This window comes from Saccoglossus kowalevskii, chromosome 1 (assembly GCF_978046115.1).
Source record: "Saccoglossus kowalevskii chromosome 1, keSacKowa6.1, whole genome shotgun sequence".
NCBI classification, from domain to species: domain Eukaryota; kingdom Metazoa; phylum Hemichordata; class Enteropneusta; family Harrimaniidae; genus Saccoglossus; species Saccoglossus kowalevskii.
In genome coordinates, this window is record NC_140641.1 from 15,949,924 (window position 1) to 15,975,271 (window position 25,348).

Here is a 25,348-nt window from a genome sequence, read left to right on the forward strand (position 1 = left end):
AATGTAATTCTTACATACTGCTCAAGCAATTGATCTGAATTGTGATTTGTAAGTATCTACACGCCAAATACAATAATGTATCACATTGTAATTGATCATGTTGTAGTGTCTCCATGTTGGATTTAATGCAAACAGAAAATAGAGATATCCACAGCAATGATAAAAGACAGTGGAATTTCACATTGCTTGTATCTGTATTACTGTAAAATACATTATTTTAGCTGGAATAAATTTTCACTGAAAAGACTTTTTGGGTGTCTTGTATGGAATTTATATTCACTGATTTCTGATTAGTTGAATGTAAAATATAGGAAAAAAGGTATATTCGCTAGATTTTATTTTCACTGAATCATTCCTTCAGTGAAAATAGCAAAAATTAATTCCAAGTGAGAATAAAGTATTTTACACGAGGTTGACAATTAGGTTTGATGGCCTAGTCTAACATTGCACTGTATAATCATAACATCAATATTTGTCCTATAAATATCACATAGACTTACATAAATACATAAAGTTATGTCTATGGTTAAAATTAATTATATTTCAATTATCCAGCATACAATGAATGGTTTCTTTGTACTTCTGACAAAGATGTGCTTCTAAAACATATAAAAATGGTATGCATTATACTTTATGGATATATGCAAATTGCATTTAGGCATTCAGGTTTATATACTTACACTTGAATCACTCTGACGCGAGTAGCTTTACTCAATCTATTAATAGCTTTGTATTGAGAATTTGCGTACGATCTTGCCTTCGATCGTTTTCCCACAGACCCTACCTATTTTTGCACCGTAAATTCAGGCGATATGTGAACCGTATTGTAATCAAATTTTTGTTTTTTGTTCATATTTGTTTCTTCATTGTAAATTGTGTCGTTGAAATCAATGACGGCTCTTTTCGCATTTTTGTTTTCTCAAAAAGACGTTATATTTCCCCGAGACCAGCGCTGTGAACAAAAAATGGCTGGGAAGATGGTTACAGTTTTAAACGCACCAAAAAATGATTTTTTCTGAGGTGGTCCTCTAGTATAAGACCACCTCTTATTTTTTTCGATTTTACATGTTCAGGCCCCTGGGCTTATACTCGGGGGAAGTACGGTATAATGAGATTGAATTACTTGAACTTCACAAAGACATTAAAGGCCATCAACTTGATGCCAAATGAGTCTGCCTTGGTGTCCTTTGATATTCCCTATGCGGCTGATACCACTAATTAGAATTCCATGGATGACAATGTTATTGTGATTTCCCCCCAAAAAAGGTTACAAAGATCAAAATATTGTTTTAATTTCTTGTAACCACATGTAATGTGATAGAATTTTGGCCAGTAAAACACATGTTGGTCAGCTCAAACTCCTACAAAATGGATGAAAAAAACAAACACGCAGATTTGTCAGAAAAGCAGCCAGTTTGGAAGTGTCTCATCAAGAGTTGGCCAGATCCACAGGTCACAGTTCACAGGTCACTGGTACACGTCAATAAACAAAGCTACACACACAAGTCTAACAGCTGACGTAATTGAAGTATGCCCTCATACATAGCGTCTCAGATAAAACGCGAAGAAAACCCATTGGTTAACAACAACTATAAGATTTGGCTACGAACACTGTTTATCCTAATTGGGTGGCATGAGACCTTCATAAACCAAGAGAAAAATAAATCAACAGCTATTATTTTCATAATACCAGTATGTTCTTGGTTGTCTTATAGAATTACTGGTCCCACTGGCAGAAAGGATATCACATTTCTTTTGAATGAAGATGTAGCCACAGCAAATGAGGGTGAATTGCAAACCCCCAGAGAGTATAAATTTATTCTATCAACACCAGGTAGTCAGTCAATGTCCGTATTCTCAGAAATTCCCGCAGGTGAGTATCATACTGTTCTTTGCACAACATCACCAATGCTGCTGCTAGTTGCTGTGTTAAGATAAAAAAATACTATATTTGTATTTAAATCAAAAAAATGTTAATCATTAAATATGACTTAATCTCTGCATAAGTGAATGTGCTCTTACCAGGTAAAAGAGCAAATACAGTGTTTGGTTCTTCAGCTTTTTACTTTTTCGACTTCTTCTTGAAAACTACAATTATTATTCTTTTGATACTCAGTGTATATGTACCTTGGGCAGACCTCTCTCAGATTTGTCATTTTTGATGGAAAGTGATATTTTCGACTTCTTGTTAAAAATCGCAAGTCCGATTGCTTTGATGTTATACATGGAGGTACCTCAGATAGACCTCTTTCTGATTTGTTCATTTTCTAATGATATCTTTATATCAGTTCTTTATTTGAAATGTGCATTGCTAAAAACGGGGCTATCTTAGCTGAGAGGCTGCTTGTTACAGTGTAAAATATAAATTTTTGGCAGAAACCCCACCGCCACCCAAAAAGCTCTTTTCAATCATACTTTGCTCTATTAGAGGTACATCTCCAATCAAGGCACATATAAACCTAAAATTGGGTTTGATGTATACTGAATCATTAAAGCAGCAATATTTTGATGTTACATGTAAAATATAAAGATGACCAAATCTTACCAAAATATTGTTTAAAAATAATTGCATGGGCAAAGGGGCTAATGTAATATAAAATGCGATGTGGCCATGTGTAGGAAACCTTAAAAAATTGCACACACAATCAATGAAAATTACACATAAAATCATCAGTGAGAGGCAGTGGGAATAAAAACCTCTCAAAATGGCGACATATTTGACATTTTGTTCATGGCCACCTGAGGTTCGCTTGACAAAACTTGATTTCAATAGATGGCGCCCTCTGGAGATCAGGACGCAACCCAGCAGCCTTTTTTTAGCACCACTGTCGACTTTGTCGAGCGGAGCTTATCATATGAGTGATTGTCCGTTGTCGGCGTCCGTGTCAATGTTTAACTTTTTCGACTTCTTCTTGAAAACTACAAGCCTGAATGTTTTGATACTTGGTGTATATGTACCTTGGGTAGACCTCTCTCAGATTTGTTTATTTCATGATGATATCTTCAATTCTCTAATTTTGGTGAATATTTTCGACTTCTTGTCCATTTGCTTTGATATTACATATATAGGTACTACATGTGGCCCTCACTCAGACTTGTTCATTTCATGTTGATATCTTCAATTCTCTAATTTTGATGAATATTTTTGTAATTTTTGGTAAAAGTTATATTTTCGACTTCTTGTTGAAAACCGCAAGTCCAATTGCTTTGATATTACATATATACATGTAGGTACTACATGTGGACTTCTTTCAGATTTGTTAATTTCGTTGTGATATCTTCAATTATCTAATTTTGATGAATATTTTTGTAATTTTTGGTAAAAAGTGATATTTTCGACTTCTTGTTGAAAACCGCAAGTCCGATTGCTTTTATATTACATATATAGGTACTACGTGTGGACTTCCTCATTCCTCATATTGTTCATTTTCAGCAGAGCTATCTCAGCCGTCAGGCTGCTTGTTTTAACTTGCAAGTGATTTAAAGTACAAAATCAGAATATAGAATATTTGCTATGCTTCCAGTGTCCACATTTCAGCGATGACCATTACAATTTGGGGCGAATGACACAAGAAAACAAAGACACAAATCTATAATTACAGTTATTTTCATGCAGTAAAAATAAAAACAATTTCAACTTTTTAGTGATTTGCTTTGAATCATAGAAAGTTTATTGCTTAAACAAAGCCCATGAGAAATGATTTCAATTCCCCTAAATGTTATAATTATGTCTATGTTTTACTCATTTGTTTGTACTGATCGGCCGTCTTCATGAATAATTAATCACATGATGTAATTCTCAGTGACATCATTTAAAACATGTGATAGATTTCCTTGTACACTCTCCTGTGATTGGCAAAGATTCACTTGTGGAATACCGGTAGTTATGATTGAGATATGCAAGTATATTCAAGAATCCTTAAACATAATACATTCTGAGTACGCGGGACACCAGAGAAAAAGCTAACTCATGTATATTTTGAATACCGGTAGTAGTAATTGACACATGTATTTACACATTTAGTGTTCATAAAATGCATGCTATATAATGGTCAGTATTGTGTTAAACCCTTTCTGAGACAATTATTTTTAATTGAAATGTTTATCTAATTTTCTCCACATTAATTAAATGCCAGATTTGCACCAAACAGACGAATCATAATAAGATTCCTAGATTCTGAGCTGTTGAATCACAATCAATATCTTTTTATTTACCTCAATATTTTGATTTAGCATTCCAAGCATTTCTCTGTAATTTTTATTTTAACTCGGGACAAAATGGACGTAATAATGTTTGTCACGATTACGTGATCAGAGAATGCTTTACCATGCAAGAAAGAGATCATACGAGGACAAGGTGTGCAGATGAGAAAGATAATTTTAACCACATATGCATTTCGTCATATGTTTTTTCAGTGATTTGTTTTGAATCTCAAGGTAGTTTATAATGCCTTCTCGAACAATGCCATTGGGAAATTATATCAATCCCAAGAGTTAATATTTAATTTTTTTTACTTATTTTTTTGTTTGAATTGAACGTCTTTATGAATAATTGATCACATGACGTAATGCTTAGTCCCCATTGGCTACAGTTGTTGATCCCAATTTTGAAATTATGCAGAATAATTTAGATGAGTTCTTTTGTGAAGGTGACAAAAGTTGTTGATAATAGTAATGGGGTCAGAATTTATATCACTCTACAAGTTGGAATTGAGAGAGAAGGTATGAGTCATTTACAAGGTCATAGGTCGAGGTGTTGATGTGCAGCCTGCAATGTCATACCAGAAAGCAGATTATAAATAAGCTTCTGAAGATTGATGTGATAATATTTTGATGATATGGCCCATATAGAATTCAATTGTCCCATGACTGACTATTGTATCTATGGTTTACATCCAGTATATGGCTGATGTAATGTTTGGTTCACACCCACCCTGGCTTACAAAAATTGCATTGATTAGCCTCAAATCAAGATTTTTTTTTCTGTAACTCTGTGTGTAACTCTTGTAACTGTACTCTTTGTAACTCTGTATGTAACTCTTGTAACTGTACTCTTTGTAACTCTGTGTGTAACTCTTGTAACTGTACTCTTTGTAACTTTGTGTGTAACTCTTGTGTGTCGATTAAACAATCAACCATATGTTTATGGCACAAAATTAAACATTTAGTATGTATTTACCGAAAATTACACAAATTTAACTTATTCTTCAATAACTGAAAATTTTTTACTCAAAAAATTGGTCTATTTTTGTCCCAATCTTTTGAAGGAAAGTGCAGACTATAAACAGGACTATTTTGTGATGAAAAGATGAAATTAGGAATGATGTCTGAGTGCTATATTTTAATTAATAAGCTTTTATTGTAGGTATTGCTATCATATTACCGTAAGTTACAATGCTAGATCAAAATTAAGATCCCCCTTAATTTAAATGGATTTTCTGATGCTATAGAAAAGAGGAATGCATATTATATTTTAATAAATGTTTGTGATTTAATGAGGTCATGGGTTTCCTTAAAATGTGTCTGTCATGAACTAAAAGCACTTTACACTATACTCTAACAGATACACTAATTCATATGTCACCAGTAACTGCCATCTGTCATACATTGCACTGACACTTTACGTTACCATGCACTGTTTATACTGGGGGAGGGTGCAATTTTTAAAAATACCTTGGACAACCTTTCTAAAAAAACGGGTTGTCCACATGAAAATATAGAAATTTTGTTTGTTAAATTTTTTTTTGTATTTTACTCTTTGAAAGCCAAAGTCAACATTCGTTTCATTTTACAAAATAAACCTGAATAATTGGAATAGCGGCTACAAACATCAGTTAAAATCATGTTAGGATCTGGCTTTTCAAATAACTTTAAAAATATATATATATATAAAACAATATATTTTCCACAAAAATGTAGGTACTATAGCAATTGTACAATGGACTACTGGACTAAATGCATTGGACAATATTCCGCTAAATTTAAATCTAAAATAACAATGGAGCTCATGCACGGTTCAAACTTAAATTAAATTTAATTTGATCGAATTACCTGAAACAGTAAATATGCATAAAATTAATTTAAATTAATTCTCTAACCCATAAATATGCTCAAAAGTTTAAAATAGTGAAAATAAATGGTTTTAAAATAATTAATTTCTGTATTCATTGTTGTGGTTTCCCAGCGGGCAACCAGTTTTCCCCATTTGGTCGCTACGGTAACAAAATGTTCACCTCTGGTACTACATTGTATCTGGTACATGCATTTATGATAAGCTTTAAGTGTTACTCAGTGATTTGAAAACTTGCATTGTCATCAGAACTGTGCATTTATATTTAGGGAGGGCAACTTATGTTTAATTACCTGCATCTGATTAATGCCAATTGTGCATTTTAGTAGATACTAGTAAATTCAAACAACTGTCAAAATTATATATCATGCTTGCTCATAATTAAAGTTGTTTGAGAAGATGAGGTACCGGTACTGTAATAATACAACCTGTAATCAGGAAACGGAAGACTAATAATATATCACTATAATGTGTGTACATATATGCAATTTGACGATCGAGTGTCGTTTTATGCCTATCATGGTTTATAAATGAATGTATTCTGAACATGTTGCCAAGATTTTGCTCGTACTGTCAGTGGGTGACCTCGATGTTGATTGGCTGATAAATATAGCATGTAACTACAGTGATCTGAATATGCTAATTTTCTGACCAAGAGTTATCTTCACAAGCCGTATCATTGATGGTTGCCACAGAGCCAAAAGTGTAACCGCTCCATTCATGGTGATGTTGCATTTAAATTTACATAGTTAATGAGCAATATTTAAGTTACATGTCCAAATTATAATAGAGAGGGATAAAAAAATGTCAAAATAAAAAAAAAAGGTAACCAGGCTAGAGTGTACTTGACTAATTAGTAAAAGTTTAAGATAATACTTGTCTTTGATGATTTTGTTATACCCTACTGCGATGATCATTGTCAACATGCATACAATTGAGATTTTTTCGTTCACTGCGAGATCCCGCACTATGCATGAAATCGAACGTAAAAACAGCACAAACAAAGGTCATAGCGTCGTAGTGGCGACAAACATCGTGTTGGATTCACCAAACACGAAAGTATTTGGGGGGGGGGGGGACATTTCCATGCTTAATAATGTGCTGTCCACATTTGACGATGATCAGTTTCAATGAACTAAGGGTATTCAAATGCAATACTGTAGAATACTTTACCATTTTCGCCTATGGCATGTTTCAGTGAAAATAAAATTCTTATGTTTCACATTCAACTCCTGAAAAATTAGTTAAAATAAATAACATACAAAACGCTTAAAAAGTGTTTTCAGCGAAAATTAATTCCAACTAAAATGAAGTATTTTACAGTATTCCCCTGTCAGCTACGAGATAAAGAATTTCAAGTTCAAAATCAGATCGTTCGATTTTTGCGGCAGACGTTCGGCACGCATTTTTCATGCAACTCGCGAGTTCTTGCAATTGAACGGAAAATCAACTACTGAGATTTTTTCGTTGAACTCTCAAATAGCTAGTGTCACAGAAAATAATTTAGCATCACATGCACATGTGGCGAGTTCCACGCAATAAGGATAAGTACATAGCAACCAATTTAAGAAGGCTGCTAAAATAATGCAGGTGTACATATACAGTCAAGCTAAATAAAAGAAAATTGCACAAAATCAAAATATATTTTATGATTTATTGTAGTTAAATGCTCATAGTGCCATACAAGATATTACATTTACAGGATTCAAAGGATATAAATTTAAATCTTTTTTTGGAATACCAAAATTTTTTGTTTTTTTAAATTTATTCAGGTACATGACAAGTGTAGATTGGTCTACTGTATGGGAGAAAAACGATCCATGTTGATGGCAGACGTGGATATGAAAACAGTTGATTGTACAAACAATGTTGAGAAGTAAGGGTGGTGTTGTGGTTCTGGTGATCTTCCGATATATGACCCATTATCAAAAACACGACCCAAGGCGATTTTTCTGAAAATACAGTACATGTACCACCTGGTACATGCAACTAAAAACACTAGCAATTTGTTCACCGTTTACCTGGTGCATAACATTCAACCTAATAAGTTGTTCTTAATTTCTGTTTTTCTCCCAGATTCAACGAGTGAAGAAGGTGCAAGTTCTAGCAGTAGTAACAGTGAGATGCTTATTTATTTTCAAACATAAAACACTCTCCCATTTTTCTGCAGTCAGAATCTGATTTCATATTTGGCGACTCGTCAGATACCGAAAATGTTTTTAATGTTGTTCATATGAATACAAATAAAATGGGCCAGGAACAATTATAGAGATAAATCAAGCGATGGTGCAAATTTGCACCCATGTTTCAGCGTGTTCGAATAGTGTTTTGATAACAGAAACACTAACATTAATTAGGGTTGTACACCCGATTGCATATTGTGGATGGACAAAACTTCTGGGTTCTTGAGCTAACTATTATGTTACTTCCAAACTCAGCATTGCATGTCAGTTTAATTTACTATTTCACGATATAGACTGTCATGACCATATTAGAAGTGATGCATGCGCACACCTACAATGGTAGAATCACCTGTACAGCAAGCCGTGACCGCTATGTATATTTCTCTCAATTTCAGCTAAAGTGATGATTGAAGGAAAAGTTGTGCAAAGAGCTGAGTGCCGACCAGTAAGAACAGAAAATTACATGAAACTGAAAAAGTAAGAATTATTCTTCATTACCATATTTGTTCTATTAGAAGTATATCTCCAACAAAAGCATGTACATGTATGTAAAAAAAAAAATTGAATCAACTGTATACTGGATCATCAAAATATTTACACAAGTGCATGTGCTACTAATAGAGAAAATATGGTATATGCAACAATACTAGTGAAATGCAATCTAGGTTTTTAACATTATGAGCACCACAATCAACTTTTTTCATCATTCGCAAATTAAAAACCTACACAGTTTTTCCCAGATTTTGATCAAGACTTGTAGCCAGGAGGAAATTATCTCCATTTGGTCTAAAATTATCAAGCAAAAATTTAAAAAATGTGTAAAAACAGGCAAAATGTTGCATCAAAAATTTGTTGAGAAAAAATTATGGCACTCAAATATGTAAGCAAGTATGCAATTATAACAGGTACGTGTATCCTCAGAGTTTGCCAAAACTAACAATTCCAGAAAATACACTTGTTCTTATATCAGCTGAATTACACTAGGTGAATTTAAATTTGAATTTGATAATGAAAATAATCATATTTAGGATTTATTGTGACTGGTCACGGATCAACAATTTTAACTTCAGATTTTTGTGTTTAATAACCCATTGAAAGTCATGTTTTTTCACCAACTTAAAACTGTATTTGTTCTATTAGGAGCACATCTCAAAATAAAAAAAAGCTATTAGGCTATAGTAGGAAATCAAACTCGCGGTTAACCGCGGTCATTACCTCGGTGGTGGTGGGTGCTCGCCGGTCGATCGCATTTTATGTAAATTTATGCATAGATTCCATGACCCCGGTTTACCGCGGTCGTGTGCGGTAGGCTCGCATGGCAATTTACACCCTATTGTTAAGACTATGAATGGACACAATAGACTGGGAAACTAAAGGTTACTTGCCGCCAAGTTCAAATAATAAAAATCGAGTGGTACCAGAAGATTGGAAAAATCGTCTCTATTAGTTCGCAGAAGAACACTTTTATTTTCATGAGTCTTGGTATAACATCGCAAAGCAACCTAGAATAATGTAGACCCCACATAATGTAAAATAATATCACATTATTTTGAATTTACATCATGTATGGTCTCAGGATTTATTTTAAAAGATTAATGTTTTGCGTATACCAATATAATCGGGCGAAGTATAAATTCCAAGTGTAAAACACTCGATGAGAGGCCGCAGTTTACGTTACCTCGAGACCATGCACTAAGTAGGAAAAGCAAGCCGAAGCCGAAGTCGAAGAGGGAGTGTCACACACTTGGTGCTACAATATATACTACAACAACTGGGTGATCAGCGAAAAAAATATCGCACTTCTTGGCGAAACTGACTAATCTAATAAACCTTGGCCCAAGTTTAACCCCAAGTCACGCGCTGAACAAGTGGGTTGTTACCTTGGTGACCATTCGCGCTCCGCGCATTGACCTTGTTATTATACACATTCCATTACGCAATTTTTTACTGGCTCTGCATTGCCTACGTAAAAATTGTTACCGTTCTGGTTGTGAATATTTCACCATTGCCGACGTGATAATGCGTTGCCTTCGTAATAATTACGCAAACTTATTTTCCATTGTTTACGTACTGGCTGTGAATATTTCAACTTTGCGGACTTGATAATGTGTTGCCTTTGCAATAATTATGCAAACTTATTTTCCGCTGTCTACGTACTGGCTGTGAATATTTAAACTTTGCCGACTTGATAATGCGTTGCCTTTGTAATAATTACGCAAACTTATTTTCCATTGTTTATGTACTGGCTGTGAATATTTCAACTTTGCCGACTTGATAATGCGTTGCCTTTGCAATAATTACGCAAACTTATTTTCCGTTGTCTACGTACTGGCTGTGAATATTTAAACTTTGCTGACTTGATAATGCGTTGCCTTTGTAACAATTACGCAAACTTATTTTCCGTTGTTTACGTACGGGTTGTGAATATTTCAACATTGTTGACTTGAAATTGCGTTGCTTTCGTATAATTTGTATAATTTATAACTACACGACTTAGTCGTAACCGCGACTTACTGCCTCAGAGACGGACGGGGCCACTGAATAACTGTTGTTGATAATAATATTGTAAACAAACACGCACACACAAAGCATTAAAGCCAGAAAAGTCAAGTCAAGAAACAACATTTCAAATAATAATAATTATGGTTTGACATCTATATCATTTTGAAATAAACTAAATTTCATGTAAATAAAATTCATGCGTTACAATTTACTGTAATTTCAAACTCGGGGCAGCGTACTTTGAACGCAGAGTATTCGATCGCTTACATTTCGAGTGAAAAAAAAAACAACAACGTCAGGTGCTTTTGAACTACGTGCGGTTGGCACAGTAATGAGCAATGACCTCAGCGGTTCATGCGCAATGAAATTCTAATCCAGCCAGCTCGCGTTATCGTACGGTATCATAAAGTCAATAATTATTCATTCAAAATGCCTTACACACACACGAGTACCATGGAACACGAACATGTAACAGAAAAATAACGTCTTTTGTTTAAAGAAGATTCTGTCAACCAAGAATACATGCACAAGGCAAGATTTATGAAACGAAACAGAAAATAATCATGTCATTGTCAGTGCAATGCAGACAGCCTGACCTGTTTTGATTAGTTCGACAGTTTCTCGTTTGTTGGCCATTTTTTCTGGAGTGTGACACAAATGGTGAACATGATACTGCCAAATCAATCAAGAACCAGGATACAGCTAGGATACGCTGAAACTTTGTAAATCGTCCTCTTTTCAATTGTAGACTTTATTCCAATGTAATAAAGGTATACCTACATGTACCATGAAAAATTGTATCGCATCACTTAGGAAATTGACGCTAAATACATGTACACTGTACTAAATACTAAACAAGCGCACATATCATATTCATTTACAGCATCGGATTTTAAAACAATGACTCGTGGAATAACAAAGAAACTGTTAAGTACGTATTTCACACATTACCAAGGACCGCGGTTGTGACCGGTACAGCGGTAGAGGCCCCTAATTATAAGCAGTCCGCGGCTCTCCCCGGTGTTCTGCGGTACACCACGGTAATGAACGCGGTGCACCGCCCGTTTGATTTCCTACTCTTCCCTTAATCAATAAAATATTACTAATTTTGGCCATCGAAAAAATTGCAATTTACATAATGCACCTGCTCTATTAACAGAGCAAATATGGTATGGGGGGTACTGGTATATTATATTTTCCTGTTTTTATCTAAAAAAAATGAGACTTGTAGTCAATGAAGAATTATGCAGATGTTGGTGGAAAATTAACAGAAAAAGTGTATTTATAGAATAGGATAGAAAAATGGGCTAAATGTTGCATCACAATTGGGGTGGTAAAAAATATGGCATTCCGGGGTTGATCTAGTTTAGTACTCATTGCTTGAAGGTATGAGAGTCAGATGGAGTTCAACCCAGTACATTATGCCATCTGTACTGAATTCTATGAATAATTTAAATAGACCTTCACCAATTAATAAAGTTATTAATTAATTATATTCTTACTACCAAGGCTAAAACCAGTGAATAACTTTATTGGACTACCAATTTCACAACAATTATTAGTATTGACTCTCTTAATTTTTAATTAATTTTATCAACAATAATCTTATAATAATCATAATCAGCCTTTTAAAAATCCATGGATGTACTTGTGGTTAGTGTTTTATAGACCATATCTTCTCTATTAGAAGCTCATCTTTAATAGAAAGCACATTTAAACAACAGGTAACATTATTTGTGTATTGAAATATTACAGAATCACATCTGCAAATTACATATTAAGCACACACTATAATAGAGCAAATGTGCTAACATTGGTTGATGAATTAGGGATTTTATTAAGCCACCAGTGTCTGTTGAACTATGGCTATCATTCTCATTGTGCACATGTTACACAATGTAATTTTATTCCAAACCATTGCTTGGAACAAGTTGTGTATACAATGTAACTGAAGTGTGACAACAGACGAGGTTCCCCTCTAATATCCCAGCCAGGAGCCTGGAGGTTTAATGTCACTTTAAAGATGCCATCTGCATAGTAGTTAGTTTGTTTCTCTGTTTCTGTTCTTAGGACATCCATAGAGCTTGCACATAAGCCTGTGAGATCTGTTAAGCAGTTGGACAGAGTGGTCCCCAATGCGTATAAACCAGTAACAGATCACAAAAGTAATGTAAGTATTCCAGCTACTCAATGACAACAATCAAGCCATTCAATGACAGCACTCCAAACATATTGTGTTTAACAGTTTCAGCTACTCAATGACAGTAACCAAGCCATTCAATGACATCACTCCAAACATATTGTGTTTAACAGTTACAACTACTCAATGACAATAATCAAGACATTCAATGACAGCACTCCAACTACTCTGTGTTTAACAGTTCCAGCTACTCAATGACAATAATCAAGCCATTCAATGACATCACTCCAAACATCTTGTGTTTAACAGTTCCAGATACTCAATGAAAACAATCATGTCGTTCAATGACAGCACACTAACCTCTCTGTGTTTAACACTCCCAGCTACTCATTGACAACAATCAATTCATCCAGTGACTATTCAAACCTTTCAATATTCAACAGTAAATCTCTGCTACTCAATGACAAGTCAAGCCATTTAACTAACAGTACTCCATCCACTCAATATTTATCAGTGTTCAAGCTACTTATTAACAACAATCAAACCATTCAATGACAGTACCCTGACCATTTTCAATGATAGTGCTGTGGTTACTTAATATTTTGTTGCAATTCCAGCAACTTATGCAATGACAATACTTTAGTCATTCAATGGCAGTACCCTGACCATTTTCAATGATAGTGCTGTGGTTACTTAATGTTTTGTTTTTTGTTACAATTCCAGCAACTTATGCAATGACAATACTTTAGTCATTCAATGGCAGTACCCTGACCATTTTCAATGATAGTGCTGTGGTTACTTAATGTTTTGTTGCAATTCCAGCAACTTATGCAATGATAATACTTTAGTCATTCAATGGCAGTACTATTGTTACTTATTGGTGCAATTCCAGCAACTTAGTAGCAGTACTATGACCTCAATGACATTACCGTGGTTACTAAGTGACAGTACTTTAGTCATTCAATGGCAGTACTCTGAGCCATCCACTGGCAGTACTATGGTTACTTAATGTATTGTTGTAATTCCAGCCACTTAGTAACAGTACTCTGACCTCTCAATGACAATAATCAATTAATTCAGTGACATTACTGTGGTAACTTAATGACAGTACTCTGACCCCATGATAATAGAATTCTAGTCACACAATGACAGAGCTTAGACCACAAAATGACAATATTGTTGTTGTGACAGTGTTCCAGTTACTCAATGACTATACTCTTTACAACTCAATGACAGTAATCAAATCAGCCAATGGCAGAACTCAATTTGCTCAGTGTAGTATTGCAATTCAATGGTCGCACTTCAGTCATTTGGTGGCGATACACGTACTGACCACTCAATGATAGATTTCTAGTCAATTAACCATGAAACTCAGACCACTGAATGACAATGTTACAGCCATTCAAATACAGTGTTTCAGTCACTCTGTGGCAGTAGTCTAACACCTCAATGATGGATCTTTAGTCTCTTAACTGTATATAGCTCAATGACACCATTTAAATACAGTCGGCCACTTAGTGCAACACTCTGACATTAATGAAGTCATTCAATGACAATACTATTGTTATTTAATGATAGTGCTCTGACACTTAGTACTGATAATATTAGTTTTTTACTCAAGACTCATTCTAAACAAATGCAGTTTATTTTAATACACAGATTGATTACAACAACAAGAAAAAAGAACTTGGAAAGCGGTCCAGAGGATCTCGAGAAGACGTTTTGGATATGCTGTTCAGTGCTTTTGAAAGACATCAGTATTATAACATCAAAGACCTAGTGAGAATCACAGAGCAGCCTATTGTAAGTGACTAATGATAATTTATGTACAGTTCTATATCACGGCCAAAGTCACCTTCCACAAAATATTTTTTTTTTCCATATTTTAATGAAAATTTGATAAAGATATGTTAACAATGAGAAATTATGTCTATCTGGTCTAAAATTAATAATGAAATTGTCGAAAAATGCACGAAAATGTGCAAAATGTTGGTGAAAATTATGGTGTTCAAAAGGTTAAGAAATGTACCCCCCGGTATTCAGTATATATCACAGTCTAAATAGGATGACCATTTCTTGTACATGCTAATTGTATGAACACTTGTTTGCTCTCCAAATGCACTGCATTGTTTATTTTATTTGTGTCTACTATGGTTGATAATTTGAACATTATTGTCCATGAAGTGCTGCACTGCTATCTCCAGATGATATATTCAAATATCATGCTGTTCTATCCACGGTTGTGAATTGCATCCCCAAGAAGTCAGTAATCCAAAATGATCGTTCAGACCAGTTTATTCTGTTACCATATAGTGGAATAATTTGTCATTGATAATAACAATTTCTACAATTATTACATTGAAAACCATGGGCTTTCACTACCCTTCACCAGTCACCAAATTTATTATGAATTACATTTACATTTGCCAAAAATCTTGCGAGAAGCGAACTCAAGCGATTTGTGAATGTTTGAAATAAAATCCATTCAATGCACGTCAATGATCATAGTTCTAACTAGTCATAGAACAATTGTGCAAACAGAAGTGAGCGACATTATATATTACATGCTTTGCAAATATGCAAGGACATGGTCCGAGATAACACAAACCAGTTCTTTCACAGATTTGCATTAGAATCTAGGTTTCTCCACAGTTTTGTGATCATACCGCAATTGACATGACTTCTTTATTTCGTGTGTGATCTTCATTGCATATCCTAATCCTATTAATCCTTAGGACTACCTAAAACATTTGAAGTTGTATTTAATGTACGTGACTTTCAGTATGTTAATATGTCCACAAATTAAGAATATATAGGGGGGCAAGGGTTATTTTCGTTCAACGTAATTGCAATATTTTTTTGTTCGTACAACGTAAATTGAAAAAATAAATTCCGTAATTCATCAAATATTTGTTCGTACACTGTAAAGTGTGTCATTTTTCTCGGTACATACAAGAATTTACATCCAAATGAAAAAAGCCGTAAAGAATAATCCAGGGAAATTACATTTTCAAAACTGTAAAATGACTAGATGACACAATTCACTGCAAAATTCAATTTTCACTGTAAACTGTAAAAACGTCTTTTTTTCCTTGTAATTTGTAAAAAGCCCTTTTTATTTCCCGTAAAACTGTACCAGCTACCCCCCTAGCCCGCCCTCTATATAGTAACTAGTGAGTCATGGAAATGATTTATCCCTTTCTCGTATCATACTTTCCATGTTTGTGTCTGTGTGCATGACTTTTATGTCACCACAAAATGGTGTGTGAAGATATTTAAATCTTCATATAAGTGTATTATTTCCAGCTAAATAGACTCTTAAAGATAGGGTAGGTCACTGTTTGCATTCATCATATCTTTAAAGGGCAGTGGTTGTTGCGCAAGGCATGTTCATGTAATTTCATGTAAACAAACAATGTATTTTTACATGTGTTGTGTACATCACTGTGAGTCACGGATCGTACATGACACGGCAAGACGACTACCACCATTTATTGTTATTGCATATGTATAACTTTCTCTTTTCTTTATTGTAGACATACTTAAAAGAAATCTTGAAAGATGTTGGCGTGTACAACATGAGGGCACCGCATAAAAACATGTGGGAACTGAAACCAGAGTACAGACATTACAAACCAGAAACTGACGACAAGTCGTAGCATATGTACATATCCAAACCTAAACATCAGGTATTACTATGCTCCAACAATCATATGGTTGCTTCTACCTCCATGCTGCGGTTTGTTTTCATTTCCATGCAATTATTAGATGGAATTTCAGCCCTCATTTGCCCTCGTGAAAATCGCATCCTTTCACTGACAGGAAATTGAAGTATTATGATTGACATGTTAATGGTAACATACATATGTATGCTACATGGGCACGAGAGCAATGATAGAGACACCATACTGACAATCTGTTCGCAAATAAGCCCTCCATCACATTCATTTAAAATGCGGAATGATTTATACACAAGAAATCACAATTCTGACAAAATGACGCAGACCAGTCCTCAATTCTGACTAAATGTCAGTACTTGAAATGTGTCAGCAACTGTTTCTTTAGTGACCAATGGGCTGATTTCAATCAAACTTTGTATGATGACAATAACTTAAAATAACAATTGCAAGTTTATTTTTTATGTGATCCATTAAATCCATTAAAGTCATTTTATTTTAACATTATATTCAAGTCATTTATCGTGGCATACAATAAATAATTCTGTTCAATATAGGTACACAAGCAGTGCATCATGAGAAATATAATTCTTTAATTTGTCTTTATTATCTGATCAAAACATGTATGATGAATTGTAATCATACTTTGTAATACATATATACCTATTGCAATTATCTTGTTATGTAAATTCCGCTATATGTGTCATAAATTAATTTGATGTATCCTTTAAGTCATTAATAATTTGCTTTTCCAGTTTCTGCAATTTTGCACTACTGTAAAACCATTTTTTTTCACTGGCATTTAATTTCATCATTTTGGAGCTTTGAGCAATTTCACTGGGTCTAAGTTCACAAACTTGGCAAGGAAAACAATGAGTTCTTTTGTTATTTTACATGTTCACATGGATTTAGTTTAGCGGATTTTACTTATTGTCCAAAAAAAAAAGCAAAATTAAAAACCAGCGAATAGTTTAAAGTACCTTATTTACTAGGGAAAGCTTGATTCTGATGTATCACTGCACTGCTCAGATGAGAATAATCTCACATCTCAGTATTTAAAACAAATATTAAAAATTATTATTGGCTTTTTTAAAAGCACACATTAACAAAATAATCATTTCCCGATATTGCATACTGGATTATGTGATTTAGTTACTGTGAAATACTTTATTTTCGCTTGGAATTAATTTTCACTATTTTCACTGAAGGAATGATTCAGTGAAAATAAAATCCAGCAAATATGTCTTTTTTCCCCTATATTTTACATTCAACTTGTCAAAAATCAGTGAAAATAAATTCCATACAAAACACCCAGAAAGTCTTTTCAGTGAAAATTAATTCCAGCTAAAATAAAGTATTTTACAGTAAACCACACCTCTGTCATTTAAATTAGCACATGTCCTGCTAATAGAGCAAGTTTGATCAATGTGAAAATTAGGTTTTTAAATACTTATTATGTTATGGTTTCTTCATCTGTTACGAATGTAAGCATCATTGGCAATATTCTCAACTACTATTGTTTGTACAGGTTCAACGTAAATAAAATTATCTGTAGTTTAGTTTTTTTCGAATTTTTGGTGTAGAACTGTGAGTAGCATGTATGTTAGCTATTATGTCCGCCGTGTTGTCCTCCTATATCAGTTAAATTTCAAGTAGTTTGTGATTGTCGTGGGCAATAAACTTTGTAAATCATGTTGATGTTTGATGAACATATAGTGGGCGTGGCAATTCTTATCAGAGATCAGTTTTTTTTTTGTTTATTGTCGATGTCAACTTTTTGTAATTTACTGGTACACAATAAAGTAAACATTAAAATCAATAGTTATTTCCCAAAAAAAAACCCTAAATATTGTTCGGGATTAACAAACCACAAACAGATCTTGCATGCACTTTTAATTTTGCATTTAGTTTTAAAGTATAAATCTAATAACTATTATTTTTAAAAACAATCTGGTATGTTCTCCATGCCGGGGTTATTAATAAATGTTACCAAACCCTTGGTCCCATGCAAGAATTTCTACAAAATACTAACAATTTTCACTGGTTATATGCTTGTACTGGCAATTATAAAAATGAAATATTGATATTAAAATTTTGGATCACTGCAGGAATAATTACAAATTTTTGCCCACTGCTTTGACGAGTATGATATACTGGTAACCTTAATTACTTTCCAACACAATGAGTCATTGTAAACTTGCTAGAGTCATGACACATACACTCCTGGAACATTTAAATTTCAGAGACTTAAAGCATCATTGCACAGTGCATGTTCAAATTTTATTGAAAAAAAAAAAAATTATTTTACATACATAACGTGGATTTCTATAAAGCAGTCAAGTGCGAAGTAGAATACTTTTTCATGTGCGTATATTGTAGCTGCACTATTTTTGCTAGCCATACACCTAGGAATTCAACTTATTTTTAACACACTTTGGCATTAAGTACATTGTAAAACACAAGTGGATTGATGTTATGGGTTAACTGCTTTTTAATGAGTCAACTGAAAAACCATACCCGGTTTTGTATTCTAGTTTCCAATTCCTCCACATTGTATATAATGTCATGGACTTCAGGATTTGTTTCCACTTCCTCAATCCACATGTAATTTGTGACAATATACAATGAGGCTTTGTTGCTTCGGGATTTGTTGTTTCCACTGCCCCATTGCATATTGCCATAAATTACAATGACTGTGGAATTTTGGCTTCAGGATTTGTTACCACTACCCTCATTGTATATGGCCATAAATTACAGGTGGATTTGTTGTTTCCACTTCCCCTATTGTTTATGGAGACAAATTACATGTGGATTTTTTGCTTCAGGATTTGTTGTTACCACTTCCGACATTGTATAAATTACATGTGGATGTTTGGCTCCAGGATTTGGTATTTCCACTTTCCCCACTGTATATTGCAAAAAATTACATGTGGATTTTTGGCTTCAGTATTTGTTTTTACTTCCTCTATTGTCTATGGAGACAATTATATGTGGGGGGTTGAGGTTCAGGATTTGGCGTTTCCACATTTTTCATTCTCTATGGATGCAAATTACATGTGGATTTGTGGCTTCAGGATTCGGTGTTTCCACTTCCCTCATTGTATATGAAGACTTGTGGCTTCAAGATTTGTTTCTACTTCAATCCAAATGTAAAATGTTGTTTATGGAGACAAATAACATGTGGATTTTTTGCTTCAAAATTTATTATTACCACTATTCACATTGTTTATGGCTATAAATTACAGGTGGATTTGTTTTTTCCACTTCCCTCATTGTTTATGGAGACAAATTACATGTAGGTTTGCGTACTAGGAATCAAAGTTATGACTGTAAATATGCTATTTGATGTGGGTTTATGGCTTTAGTTTGTTTTTTCAGTAAAATCCTGAAGTCATAAACTCACATCAAATAACATTTTTAAAAAGCATGAACAGGGCTATTCAGCCAAAGTGATGACAATAAACCTTTGGGATCTTTCATGTCCTTTCAAAATACTTATATATCAGTAACTAAATACTAGGTAAATTGTCTGAAAATAATAATGTAGTTTGGTTCCATATGAATTTGCAATATCATGTAAAATAATCATGAGGAAACTGATCATTTCACTGGGAGCTGGTTTCATATGAAACAAGAGACGCAACCATTAAGTCCTGGTTAACCTTTACTTTATATTTGAATTTATGTAGTAGCAGCTTTCTCATCATAATTTCCGGCATACAGAAATAGCTTGGACTAGAATCTATGCACTTTGCAAAGTCTCCAAGAGATCTACAATGAATCACACTCGGCTATAGGAATGTGAATTTGGTAGATTTACAAGTTAAAATGTAGTCATAAGTATTCTCAATCTACAAATCATGCAACACTTATGTTATATATTTAAACTGACCAGATATTACTGACCTATATGTTTGAATACTTTTGCAAGGCCAATAAGAATTTCTTTCGCAGTCACGCTAGTTTTCGCAATCGCGTTAAAAAGACAATTATATATTTCTTTGTGAAACCAAAAAGAAGTCCCAACTTTGCCAGTCTAATGCTAGGCATTTATTGTAGTGGTCATGGTGACCTACAGAAGTATCTAGATTCTAGTCTATAATAATCATGGCTTGAAACAATATTTGAAACCCTCCATCACCATCTCACAGAAACTCTCACTAACTTGGTGAAATTCTGACCCAAATTTGATTTGCCATATTTGGTCCTAGCAATTTTTAAACATTTGGGCTCTAAGATATTTGGGAAGAAAAGGTGAATATTGAGAACTATCGATGATTGACATCATTTGACATCTTAACCCTGGTAACTATCAGTAAGTTTCTTGGTTTGTACAAATATTGTTTGTCAAATATTAAAATATTGATATTTTTTGTTTTCACTTCCCTTCAAAATTAAAGTTGATTAAACACCCTACATTGTGTATTTATTATTAAATCTATTGCAAAAGTATTCATTTTTCAACAACATTAACACAGAGAAAAAAAATAGTTTATTTACAAAATTAAGACAAACATGCAAGAATAATATATATGTGGACTTTTAAAAAAAATCATATTTCTTGAAATGTTTTTTTTGCATACTAGACCTTTTAACCAAAATATTATTTTCAACTGAAAATATTCGTTTATCTTATCATTAAAGAAGCATTATAGAAAACTGAGTATTTTTGAACATGTTTAAATTGAACATGTTTATTGTATTTTGACAGGAATGGAGTATGATGCATTGGTAATAAACATATTAATATTTTTATGAATAATCACACAGAAAACAAAACATTCCATATATTACATCAGCAATGGATCATACAGTATATACAAACATTTGTTTTACCTGATTTAAGTGACCTTATGTTAGTTATGTAAACAGCAAAAGGAAACCTGTCTTGTATCTGACAGTCATACTACAAAGCTTTATTATAATGCAAATTTGAAATAAATCTTATCAACTGCTTTGCAAACTACCGGTACATGTAATAAAACTTAGCCAACTTCTTCTTCACCTTTCAGTTTAGGTTTCTCATAACTTTTGTGTTAGGAATTTATCACTTTCAAATGTATCATGACTTTGAGAACTGCATATAACCATGGGATGTATATTTATTATATTCATAGACGTTGAAAGTTGACACAAAAAATCAACTTGTTTCTATTTTGGGAGTCACAGAAATGACATTAAGAAATTCAATCAGAGAAAAATTTGACCAAAAAATTGACCCTATTTGACAAGAAATTACAATTCAGGAGGTATGTTCCTTCATAAAAACAAAAAGAAGCTATTTGATAAGTTGAACATCTTAATTTTCCCAACATATGTTATTTATTTTTCTATAATTTCTTTATTAATTTTGAACATAATTTCACATTGAATACAGGTCTTAATCAAAGTGATTGAAAAAAAAAACAACTAATAATGCTAATTTTACCAAGTACAGTAGGAGTACCATATTTGCTCTATTAAAAGAGCATCTCAAATACAACTGCACATACACCAGCAATTCTCAGGTCCACAAATACAAACGTATGTCCTTGGAACATGTTTTCACGTATTGCATCACAGAAGAAAGTTGAACATTGTAGAAATTGGCATAATACAATTGAAGAACTGATTTAATTTCTACTGAGTGTGTTTTATCAGGTAGCAAATTATGATTCAGTAGATGCAAATATTAATCATTGAACTTTTATACTTTCACTAATTTTAGTTGCCAAATAAACATAAAATAAAAGTCATCGTATTTTAAGACATAATAGAAGTTAAATATTAATTTAAGTCAACAGGTTGCAAGTAGACAAAGGAGAAAAAATGGGTATGATCTGAATATGGTTCGATATTTGAATTAATATTAAATAGGCACATGTTTGAATAGAGATGACAAATTTAACATTAAATGAGTTGGAAACTGCATTTGTATAATACACTTTAAAAAACAGACATGACTTTAATGATGAACAGTTAACTGCATTTTCATCTGCACAAAATGTTATACATGATTTGTACGATAGAACACAATGTATCAACCCCCAGAGGTTTGAAAGTTGTGTCGTCACTGCTGAAAAAAAAACATGCGTGCTGCAATTGAGATACTGAGAATTGTGTTTACTGTATTTAACCCGATCATTAAAATATATCTTATTTTGACATACCTGTCATTTAAGTAAGTGTATACTATAACAGAGCAAATATGTTATGTCGTACATAAATACATACATACATACACATATTTCATGCTAGAGTGCTACATACTGGCAGAGATATGCATTGAATTCAACCAGGAAAAAAAAGATACCAACCAGTGATGTAATCATGGGTTAATTGTCACATCAGTATGAATATACTCCTCCCTGTTTACCCATAACCCCCAAATTTAAACGAGTCCCTTATGTACCCTTCAAAGAAAAAATTATATCAACACTAAATGTGTTCTTGTCAAACTTTGAATTTACATACTTCATAGGTTAGTCATACCTAGCAAGCAACAGGAAGCAGAATTCAAAACAGCAGGTTTGGATAATTAAATAACTCACAAACAAACAAACATATTTGATTTGGGGCAAAGTTATTCAAAATTGAAATGGCTCTCAACTAAACAATACAACTTTTATATACTTTTTTCCCCTGGATACAACAATGCAGAAAATCTAAAATGCTCACTATACAATTTCCAAGGGATTAATCATTTGAAATCTGGCGGGCTGGAAATGTCCGATGACAACAATTTTTTGCTTTTTCCATACTTCCATGACAAAATCCTCCTGCCCACCCTCAATTTTCTAATGGGGAACCCCTAACCACAGCAGATGACTTTGGATGATTAAGAGATGAGAATGCATTAGTTTGCGTTGTTGATGTGTAGCATCCTGCTTGTCAAGAGACAAGGTAAATTATGAATACCATTCTACCATTGGTAATAAAAATAAAATGTGTTTTAATTCCTTACCAAGTGTGCCATTCCTAAAAATTAAATCAGCATAAATTGAAAATGCACTAATTTTTCACTGGGTTTAAATTTCGCTGAATTAAGGTAGCGGGACTATTATTTGCATACTTGTTTTCATCTTCTAATTGTGACTAAATGACTACAAATAGACCCAGGAAAGTATATATTTTTGGAATCGTCAGACTTCAAGCTTTTCAAAAGTGTGTTTGCCATGCCCTTATCTGCATTCTACGGTGCGTTACTTAATGAAAAGTGAAAAATTACTTCTTTTTTTTTTAAATAATTACGCATTGATAAGAAGTTTTGTTTTTACTTTTCCTAGTTAATCAATAGCCTGGTAAATTGAATGTGTCTGGTCAGTTTTATTCAAGCAACGAGTTTTGAAAAGTAGTGTCCTGAATTTTAATTTCTGTTTTAGTCGCATTGCCCCCAACTCAAACCACAACACATTGGTAAATAATCCATGAAATAGTTTGTCTGGACACATTCAAGTTCCTCTCATTATCACCTTAAAGCCGTGAAAATTTGGTGTTAATCCGAGGACAATAAGTATTCATTATTTTTTGTTAAAGACCTTGTATTTTGAAAAACATAAACTCTGAGAAAACGTCGATGAAGTCACAGCAAAGATTTTCAAGCTTGTTTATCTGCACAAGCGATTTGTTTTCCCATCAAGGTCTGTTTTAACATGTGTAGGGGCATCCAAATGTGTAAGGCTATTGGAAACCAAAAAATAAAAGGAATGGGATAGCTATAGTTCAATAAAATCGCCAGATGAAAACACCAAAATCAATGATTTTTTTCAGTGGCTGTGTGACTTTGTGTCTGACACATTCATATGCAAATGACTAATCTGTGAAATAAACAGGGGCGGAGACAAACCACTCAAATGTTTGGAAACACTCATTGTGTGTCAGATAGCTACTGATAACACATCCTAACATTGCTTTGTCTTGAGTTTATCTTTGAAATTTATAGGCACACAGATTAAACCTGTATTGTTGATTTTGGAAAACACTACTGAGGCTGCCTTGCTTCCCTTCAGAAAATATGCATTTTAACCAACTTACATGACATTCTATGTTATGTTGACTTTATCATATGAAAGTTTATAGTGCATTTCATCAATTAATAAATAAATGTGAAAATCGTAATTTTCAACACAAATAATAGTCTCCTGAACATATGCAAAATTACAATAAAATTACAATTGGTTTGCTAATATGCTAAAATTTCAAAATATTGAAATTAAATATCAGTGTAAAATTAAGCTTCTACAGCAGTACTTCAATCTTTGGTAATCATTTGAAACTTTTAAGGAATGTACACACCTTTGTTTGCAACAAATTACTATTCATCAGTAAACACTTGAATTACTTATCAAGATTAACATCTGAGATATTTAACTAGAGGACATCATTGACAATACATTTATTATATACTGAGGTCATACTCAGGTCACAGACAACACAGATGTGGATTTGTTATCCATTCAGTTTCAAACAAATTCCAAAACCTTTTGTTAAAATGGTGTGCTCATTTTGGATTTGAAGTGAATGTAATTTTACATTCGAAAAGAGAGAAAATTACAATTTTTGAAATGATTTGGACTTAATTTGACAGCTATAAAATATTACGAAAATATGTTTGAGAAAAAAAAAGGTATAACCCTCTAATCTAGATGTAGAGTTGACCTCAAACATGGCAGTTGTGTCATCTACTACAGTACAACAGAAGAAGCTCACAACAATGGCAATAGAAAATTATAGATTTCTCATGTTCTAACTTATAGATTTCTCATATTCATTTTGAATTTAATTTCATTTTTTATTT

The 25,348-nt window shown here is 33.3% G+C and overlaps 1 protein-coding gene across 1 annotated transcript in view; it reads left to right on the plus strand.

Annotated features, from left to right (window-relative positions):
- LOC102801475 (general transcription factor IIF subunit 2-like) overlaps positions 1-18,143 on the plus strand; it is a 20,892-nt gene extending 2,749 nt beyond the window's left edge. Inside the window, exons 3-8 of the mRNA XM_085499521.1 lie at positions 1,716-1,873; positions 8,147-8,188; positions 8,649-8,730; positions 12,826-12,925; positions 14,555-14,698; positions 16,432-18,143. Of these exons, the coding sequence (XP_085355647.1) occupies positions 1,716-1,873; positions 8,147-8,188; positions 8,649-8,730; positions 12,826-12,925; positions 14,555-14,698; positions 16,432-16,554 (649 nt within the window). The 3' untranslated portion in view covers positions 16,555-18,143. The remainder of the gene's footprint in view (positions 1-1,715; positions 1,874-8,146; positions 8,189-8,648; positions 8,731-12,825; positions 12,926-14,554; positions 14,699-16,431) is intronic.
- Positions 18,144-25,348: the final 7,205 nt, after the last annotated feature.